Raw genomic sequence first — 10049 nt, 5'->3', positions numbered from 1 at the left:
ATTGGCTGTATATATATGTTATACTCCTTCAAAAGGTCATCACATATTTGTTTACACTTTTCTGCAGAATTAATCATAAGAACTACTATATGTGAATTATTATGCAAAAGTTGTATTCCCCTTTCTTGTAATTTTTGTTTGGTTTTGTTAACAACGTGAGTTAATTTTTTTCTGAGAGACATATCATTTTGAATTATATGTATAGCCTCAGCAGAGGTATTAATATTAACTGGAGTTAAGGATGTAGTAAATATAAAATGAGAAGAATAAGACCTTATGACATCAATATAATATTTATTAGCACATATAAAACCACCTAATGATCCAATAGCTTTTGATAAGGTACCATTTATTATGTCAATATGATTACACAAATTTAATTCTTCTAAATACCCTGAACCTTTATTTCCATATAATCCGACAGCATGTACTTCGTCAACATATGTTAATGCATTATATTTCTTGGCTAGCTGTACTATATATTGTATATTTGAAATATGACCAGACATACTATAAATTGATTCAAATACGATCATAATTTTTCTGTTTTCATATTGTTTGTTTATCCTCAAATTATATAGAATTCTTTCTAAATCATTCATATCATTGTGTTTAAAAATAAATTTTTCACAACGTGATTCTCTAATACCATTTATAATAGATGCATGATTCATTTCATCAGAAATATAAATCAAATTTAATAATTTTCCTAATGTTTCTAAAGCTCCTACATTAGCAATATAACCAGATGTAAATAATAAGGCACTTTCTTTATTATACCATTTAGCTATAATGTATTCTAAATGTGTATGATTTAACAAACTTCCAGAGATATTTCTTGTGCCCCCACTACTATTTCCTATTTTTTTTAACGTTTCTATACCTACTTCGATTATTTTCTCATTATTTGATAAACACAAATAATCATTAGAACACCACACGACTGTTTTTTCGTTTGAAACATTATCTATATGTAAATTCCAGAAATTAAATAAATAGTTCTCCTTTTTTGAATCATTATATGAACATATATTTTTATTATCATCCCCAAATGAGGAACTTAATTGGTATTTAGTATTTCCTATGCATGCTTTATATCCATATTTTTGATAAAATTCATAAAATGAAGGTAACATTAATTTATTATTTTCTATATATACATTAGGATAATTTATTCTATATTTATTTAATATAGTAAAGATACGATATCTTTTATCTTTAAATAATTTATTTAGAAGTTCTTTTAAATTATTATTACACTCATTTTTAAATAATTTATATTCATCTAATGAATTTATATATTTATATATAATATTATTTTTTTCTATACTATTATCATTTATTTCAAAACTAGGATCATTTTTATTTTTTTCTAATATATCATAAAATAACATATTATTATTTCTCTTACTATTTTTTAATATGTCATCCTTAGACATATTCTCTTTTTCTGTATTTTTATTTTTAATACATTGTACTAAAATGTTTGATTGCATATTAGCTTGTTTCAATATTTTTATAATATTAATTTTTGATTTATTATCTATTATTATAAAATGTTTCTCATTTATTGCTTTACCTACAGGACATAAATCTGACATAACTGATAATACTACATTATTTTTTTTATCATTACTATTATATAAAAATTGAATATTTTTAACAAACGGGCAATATTTCTTAATTTCGTTAATACTCACTTTCAAAGTTCTCTTTTTCCTCATCATATAAAAAAATTAAATGAATAAATAAATAAATAAATAAATAAATAAAAATATATATATATATATATATATATATATATTATATATACCTGTTTGTATTTATTTATCTATGTGTGTATTGTTTATTTTATACTTTTTGAAAATATTACATTTATTATCTCATAAAACATATATTTATTTATAGAGTATTTGTAGAGAGTACATAAATTTTTTTTGTATTCAAAAAAATGTAAATACAAATTGTTATATACGAGTCTATAAAAGAAAAAAACTTACATATTGTATTAAATATATGTATGTTTACAATAGTGTTTTTATATATATATTTTTAATTGGTATATTTAAAATTTTTATAATTAACAATATCTTATATATACAACAAAATTATAAAAAAGAAAACAAGTGGAAATTATTTAGGTATGCCTATAATTCTTTATAATTTGTTAATTCTATTTTTAAAAGGTAATTAAAATTTTAATGTTTTAAATTTGGTATATAAAAAAAAAAAATAATAATAAAATAAATAAATAAATATATATATATATATATATATATATATATATTATGCTTGCATATATTTTTAATACAGACCAGTTTATAGAAATATTCCACAAACCATTAAATATATGTTGAAATTTTTTTTTATTATTTTTGTTTATATATATATATATTATATGAACCACATAATATCATATATAGCTTTATTGAAAAAGACTTTAAAATATATATTCTTATTTTTTATTTTTTTATCTTAAAAATTAAAAAAAAAAAAAAAAAAAATTGATTATCGAAATATATCTCAAATCAACAAAAAGTAAAAAATAATAAAATATATATATATGTATGAACCAAAATAATAAGATTAATATATTTTTGGACATACATTTGTTCTATTTATTATGTCTGCATAATATATATATATATATATATATATATATATATATATATATATATGTTCTATAAAAATAGTTTGAGTTCCTCCGTGAATTACTTACAAATTGTATATTTCTTAAAAAAATAAGGAATGAAAAAAATCCATTTTATAAGTTATATCATTTCATGGTGAACGTTCTTTATTTTTTTTTTTTTTTTCATAAAGATTTATATAATAAGGTACCCTAAAATATGAAAAATAAAATATAAAATATATAAATTATATACACTGAGACATAATGAAAATATGTAAACAAATGTGTAATTATAAAATAGAATAATCACAAAATTATATAAATATATATTTATATATATATATGTTTGTTTTACAAATAATTTAAAAAGGTTCCAATGATATGAACCAACAATAAAATGATCAGGAAATAAAAACATATTAGTTCCTCGTAGGTATTTTCTCTGTAAAGAACATGAAAATATAAAGATAAAAATATATCATTTTATATTATGTATTCTTTTATTTTCTTATTATAAATATTATTAATTATTATTACACATATATAGAAATCTATTCCTGTTAAAATGTCATATATGGATTATATAAATAAATATATATATATATATATATATATATATATATAATCATTACATATAAATATATGCACATATAAATATTTTTTTTTATTATTTCTTCACCATTTGGCTATATATATATATATTTTTTTTTTTATTTCTTCACAATTTGGCTATTTTTTTTTTTTTTTTTGGACATTTTACCTGACATAGTCAGCATCAATTAATTCATTAAACAAATAATCTTTACACCTCTTAGGCATATTTTTAAAAGCAGAACATATCAATTTAATGCTAATATCTTTATTTAATTTAATTTTATAAGTTTTATCATTTATAGTTATTGAATAAACGTAGAATTTAGTTTTAATCATATTTTTCATATATGTATGAAAATTGGTGAGAAAACAATGGTCTACATCCTTAACCGAAACATTTAATATGTTCAGTATTTTATCTGAGCATTTTTTTGTTAAATCGTTGAAATCACTAGAACAATATTTTCTTTCAAATCCGAAATTAAATAATGCATTTATATAATATATATATTTTTCACTAAACAATTTTTTTTTTCCTAAAGCATAAATATGGTTTTGTTCTCTTTTATCTAACATATTGGCTTGTTTTTCTTTTTCATCATAATTTATATTAGTAGTATTAATATCATTTTCATACGTTTTATTGTTATTACCTTGAGTATTACTCTGGAAATCATCAGATGTATTATTTTGAACAATATCACTTTTAATATGATCATCTATTAGAGTTAATTCATATATACATAAACTTCTTACCTGTTGTTCTACTACTTCTCGTACCACATTTGAATTCATATAATCTGGTTTACTAATACAATAAGATGAATCTCTAATAAAACAGAATCTTGGCTCTATAGTAAAATTTTTATGTATACTAAATTGTATTTCATATGTGATATGATTTTTTAAATCGAGAAGGAAGTTCTTCATATATATAAAAAAAGTATAATTAAAATACTTTCCATAATCTAAATGATAATTTATATGTACAATATCTGTTTTTTGATTTACCCCCCAATATAATTCAAAAATATATTTGTCATAATTATTTGTATCATATTCTGATAATCGATCATATGATATAAAATATGTGAGAATACTTGGATGTATAATGGTAATATTTAAATCTTCATGAGGATTATATATTTCATTTTCATAGAGAAAATTATCAGAAATAAGTATAAGAGCAACAGCACTAGTATTTATATATAAATATTCCATAAAATCATAAATATTTTTTAAGTTTTCTTTATATTTTATATATACAAAAATAACACAATTATTAGTTCTTAACATGTTCTTATTAATAGTTTCTTCTTCTTTGTCTTTATTTAAATTACAATATAATGTATTTAAATCTTTGTATGATTCAATTATATGTCTAACTGAACCTACATTTTCGAAATTCACATTTAAGTGTATACCTTTTGCATATACTTTATATTTTATAAATTTATAATTTAAATGTATTATTATACCATCAATAATATGATTAAGTGGTAAAATACGTAAGCTACATTTTGCGAACAAAATTAAAGTATTAAATAATAGTAAAAAGAAATATATTTTTAAGATAAAATTTTTTATATGCATTTTTTTTTTTTTTTTTTTTTTTTTTTGCATATCTGAATGTTAAAGGTAAGAAAAAATAAGGACAAGTACAATAGAACATATGAGAATGTATGAAATAAGGCAAACCATGACATACAAAAAAAATATTTTATACAAAAATATAAAAACATATATATTATATATATATATAAAAATATATATATATTTGTGTGTGTGTATTTTGATATGTCAGGTTTATTTTTATTTTTATTTTTTGTTTTTCCTATTTTTTACTCTTTTGTAGGACAAAAAATTTGGTTAAACCATTTAAAAGAAAAATATTACAAAAAAAAAAAAAAAAAAAAAAAAAAAAAGGGATTAAAATGGGAATTTTTTTTTTTTCATTTTACCATAAAACGCTGGTAAAATTATAATATATATAAAATAATTATATACTGAAAAAATATGTATATATGTATATATTTATATGAAGAAATAAATGGATCATATGTAAATAATATAAAAATATTCATACATATATATTATATATATATATATTTATTTATTTGTGCTTATATTTTTATTGGTACTATAATTTTTCATTGTTCCATATTATAATAAGACAATATATTTTTTCCCTGTTCATTTTGCATTTGTATACATATGTCTAATAATGAGGAATTATTTTCATCCTTAATATTTAATAAAGATTGGAATTTTTTTATATCCATATTTTGACTTTTTAAAATTGAATGAATACATTGTTTGTTTTGTAAATCGATTGATATATCATCTGTTGTATAATCAAAATTAATTTTATTTATATTAAATAATTCTTTTGATTTTGAATAATAATATAAAGAATATGTTAAATATAAATATAATAAATAATTATCATTACTATATAATATAAAAATGAGTGGATGAGGATATATATTTTTTTCTTTTAATTCTGGAGATATATTTTTATTAAATAGTTTTTTTAATAATTTAATATTTCTTTCAAAAATACATATACTTATTAAATTTCCTTTTTCATAACTATTAATATTAATATCTATATCATTTTTTTCAATTAATAAATTAAAAATTTCATAATTTTGTGTAATCATACTATATAATAACGAATTTGAATTATATTTATCAACTTGATTATAATTAATATTATTATCTAATAAGAACTTACTAATATCATTATTTTTATTTAATATACTAATAATTAATCCATTCTGTCCATCATTATTATATGTATTTATTAAATCAGTATTCTCTATAATAAATTTTACATTATTAATATTATTTCCATATACAGCGAAATGTAATACATTATTCTTATTAGCATCCATATAATCTTTTATCATATCATATTTCTTTTTTTTCTCATTCTTATTTTTTTTATCATCATCATTCTCATTCTCATTCCTTTCTTCAATCTTCTTAATTAAACCATCCATCACTTTTGTCAACTCTTCAACACTCTTTTCATGAGAACAAATAAATAAATTTTTTATAGTCAACAACTCAGCCATTTTAAAAAAAAAAAAATAAAAATAATATAATATAAAATAAAATAATAATAATAATAATAATAATATGTATAACTATATATATATATATATTTAAAAATATAAATAAATGTATTTTATTAAACCAAATGGGAAGAAATATATATATATATATATATATATAATAAATGTATATCGTTCAAAATATAAAAATAAATAAATTATATATATATTAAAATTTTACAACAATACGGATTAAAGCTATATAATATTATATGTTATATAATATATCAAATTTTGATAGATATATGTTCATAAGAATTTATTTATATATATAATACATTTTTTAAATTATATATAAATATATATTTTTATTATCATTATTAAAAAAATAAATATATATATATATAATTATATATATATTATATGCTATATATTTATCTCTATATTATTTTGGCGAACATACAAAACTATATTAATATATATATTATTTATTTATCTAATATATAATATACTCTTTTTTCTTTCTTTTATATTATTCAATTATTTCCATCAAATCGACCCGACAACATTCCTGATTTTTTTTTTTTTTTTTACAAATAAATCATTTTTTAATTAAAAGTAAAAATATCAAAAATGTTATTAAAAGATAAATTTAAAATAAAAAATAAATAATAATATATTTTGATATAAAAGGCACATAATAAATAAAAATATATATATATATATAAATATATTTTCTTTTTTTTTTATATCTATAAATTATTCCTGAATTAAAAGGGATATAATAAATATATATATATTTTATATATATATATATATTTACATTTCATTATAAAATTCTGTAAATCGTCCTCTTTTCAGGCCATATATATAAAAAAATATATTTTTACATTATAAACAAAAAAAAAAAAATATATATATATTAAAAAATTAAAATTAAAAAATTAAAAAAATAACAAAATAAAAAATAACAATATAACAATATAACATTTCTATCACATTTTAAATATAATGTTTATATGTCCACATGCAACATTTTATTTGGAACCTTTAGGATCCCTTAAATAAAAGATAATTCATAATTATGTAAACATAAATGAACATAAAAAAAAAAATATAGGAACACATTTCAAAATTTTTAATAAATAACATTACTTTTTATTATTTGTTCATTTGTGTCTAGTTGTTGATCTACTTTTTTTTCTTTCCTTTTCTCTTTTCTTTTTTTTTGAACGCCCATCATGTTTATTTCTAAAATGTGATCTTGCCCTAGAACGACTGGAATAACTATTTGAGGCGGAGGAAGAGGTTGACGAATTTGATGATAATCTTGATGAATGTTTGTAAGACGTATGCGACGATACACATGATGATGTATGTGACGCTGAACGACCTCTTGATTGTGTAGAAAATTTAGATGAGGTATTATTATATTCATCTTGAGAATTTGATGAGGATCGATTAGACCTTCTTGATGATTTTGGAGATGAAGATGTTGAATATTTTTTATGTTTTATATGTTTTTTTCTTTTTGATATTCTTTTATGATTATTATTAGTTTTATAATTTGAATGAGCACTATTTGAAGAATTTCTATTACTACAAAAAGAAGATGAAGAGGATGACGATGTTGCTGAGGATGGTGATGATGCAGATGATGTAGATGATGATGAAGATGATGATGATGAAGATGATGATGTTGAGGAAGAAGATGAAGAAGACGAATTATTTGAAGAATATGAAGAAATATTATTATTATGATTATTTTCTTCTATATCATATCTTTTTTCATTAAATATATTATTATCATCATTTGTATATCCATAAATTGATTTTCTTTCTTCTTGTATTTGATCTAATATATTTTTTGATTGTAAGCTTTGTCTTAAATTTCTTGGATCATTAATATTTCTTCTACTATATTCACTTGTTCTTTTAATTTTATGTTTTTTTTTTTTTTTTCTATTTGAAAAGAAACCTTTCTTTTCTATAGGTTTCGATTCTATATTAGTACAAATATTTGCATATTTTGCTGCTTCTATTCTTTCATTTTTTAAATATTTATTATCTTTTAATAATCTTAATATATTATTTGATATATCTCTTATTCCAATACCTTTGTCTTTTAAATCTTCAAGGTGAGTAAAGTGTGTTAATTTTTTTATGAGTTCTTCCTTATCTTTAACGTCGCTAATAAAATATTCGCAACCGTTCTTCATAACATACTCGCACAATTTTAGGCCCTTAAAAAAAAACATACATATATATATATATATATATATATATATGTGTGTGTATTTATGATAACATTTATATATATATATATATATATATATATATATATATTTATATATATGCATAAATATTTTTTACCTTGTATATTCTTCTCCATCTAGATGGCTTCTCTTGTATGGCCTTAAACACCTCCGTCATAACCCTTTTATAATAATTTACGTCATAAGTTGATATAGATAAATCATATAGAAGACTATTAGACACTCCATAGTTTTTATTATTCAACGCTTCTTTTAAATTTTTTTCGAATTGATTAGATTCTAAATATCTGTAACATGAAAAAAACAAATTAAATATAAATATTTTAAACAACATGTAATAAAATATAATAAGATAATACAAATAAAATATATTTACACACAAAAAAAAAAAAAAAAAAAAATGACCATACGTAAAAATATGCAAATGTTAATATATACTTAAAATCTATTAATTATATGTTTTTATTACTTTTGTAAATAATTATTTATACTCAAGACTTTTGAATTAACTTTCTTAAATAATAGCATCTAAAAGAAATAAAATATATATAAATATAAATATATATATATATATATATTTATTTATTTATTTATTTATTTATTTTATTTTTTGGGGGTGGGACTACCTTTTACAGAGATATACAAACTGATACTTAAAATATAATGAATTCGCTTTTTTTTTTTTTGAATTCAAACCAAGAAAAAAAAAAAAAAAAAAATTATATTATTATGTCATATCAGAACACATTATATTTTTTTCAAATATATATATATATATATATATATATATATATATTTTTATTTATACATTTTTATTTAGTCTCCTTGCATTCTCTCTTTTTCTTTTTACATACAATAAGATAGATTGTGACATATATATATAAATTAATCATAAAAAGAAATAATATATTATATACACATAAAAATAATATATATTAATAATATATACTTTTTAAAAAAAAAAAAAAAAAAAAAAAAAAAAAAAAAAAAATAAAAAAAAAAAAAAAAAAATATATAATATATAATATAGAAGAATTATACAACTATTTTATATGGTTGTAACAAAAACAAAAACAAATAATGAAAATAAGAAAAATGAAAAAAAAAAAACAGAAGAAAAAAAAAGAGAAAAAAAAAAAAAAAAAGGAAAACAAATAATATAATATAAATTATAAAATAAATAAATATAAATATATATCTATACATATAAATATAATTATATTCAAAAAGAAAGAAAAATTGGGTTTATACATTTTTCTTTTATAAGAAGAGAAAAATGGCGGATTGCAAAAAATTAAACCTTAAAGGTATAAAATATATATATATATATATATATATATTTTTTACTTTTTTTATAATATAACTTTTAAGATTCTTTTATTTAACCTCATAAATATAAATATTATATATATATATATATGTGAAAGGAAAAAAAAAAGTTATACTAAGAAAAGAAAAAAATTCAATTATATATAATAAGAATCATAA

The 10049-nt window shown here is 18.1% G+C and overlaps 4 protein-coding genes and 1 non-coding gene across 5 annotated transcripts; all 5 read right to left on the bottom strand.

Moving 5' to 3' along the window:
* On the bottom strand, window positions 1-1724 carry PGSY75_1246100 (delta-aminolevulinic acid synthetase; the record flags this gene model as incomplete). Its single annotated transcript, XM_018787015.1, has 1 exon — window positions 1-1724. A coding segment is annotated over one exon (1724 nt), but the record flags the coding sequence as incomplete, so codon positions are not given.
* Window positions 1725-2781: 1057 nt separating this feature from the next.
* Window positions 2782-4819, bottom strand: PGSY75_1246000 (hypothetical protein; the record flags this gene model as incomplete). The annotated part of the gene is made up of 4 exons (XM_018787014.1): window positions 2782-2842; window positions 2988-3074; window positions 3393-3762; window positions 3880-4819. The coding sequence occupies 4 exons, from the start codon at window positions 4817-4819 to the stop codon at window positions 2782-2784; spliced, it is 1458 nt and encodes a 485-aa protein (XP_018640879.1).
* A 557-nt stretch (window positions 4820-5376) lies between these two features.
* Window positions 5377-6306, bottom strand: PGSY75_1245900 (hypothetical protein; the record flags this gene model as incomplete). The annotated part of the gene is made up of 1 exon (XM_018787013.1): window positions 5377-6306. The coding sequence occupies one exon, from the start codon at window positions 6304-6306 to the stop codon at window positions 5377-5379; it is 930 nt and encodes a 309-aa protein (XP_018640878.1).
* Window positions 6307-7454: 1148 nt separating this feature from the next.
* Window positions 7455-9089, bottom strand: PGSY75_1245800 (putative clathrin coat assembly protein AP180; the record flags this gene model as incomplete). Its single annotated transcript, XM_018787012.1, has 3 exons — window positions 7455-8528; window positions 8659-8848; window positions 9031-9089. 3 exons carry the CDS (start codon window positions 9087-9089, stop codon window positions 7455-7457), a joined length of 1323 nt encoding a protein of 440 aa, XP_018640877.1.
* A 464-nt stretch (window positions 9090-9553) lies between these two features.
* On the bottom strand, window positions 9554-10049 carry PGSY75_1245700 (the record flags this gene model as incomplete). The annotated part of the gene is made up of 1 exon (XR_001974547.1): window positions 9554-10049. It is a non-coding gene (non-coding RNA).

Source organism: Plasmodium gaboni, chromosome 12, assembly GCF_001602025.1.
Source record: "Plasmodium gaboni strain SY75 chromosome 12, whole genome shotgun sequence".
Taxonomy (NCBI): domain Eukaryota; phylum Apicomplexa; class Aconoidasida; order Haemosporida; family Plasmodiidae; genus Plasmodium; species Plasmodium gaboni.
The sequence above is the reverse complement of the archived record's forward strand: the minus strand, read 5'-3'. Positions and strand labels throughout refer to the sequence as shown.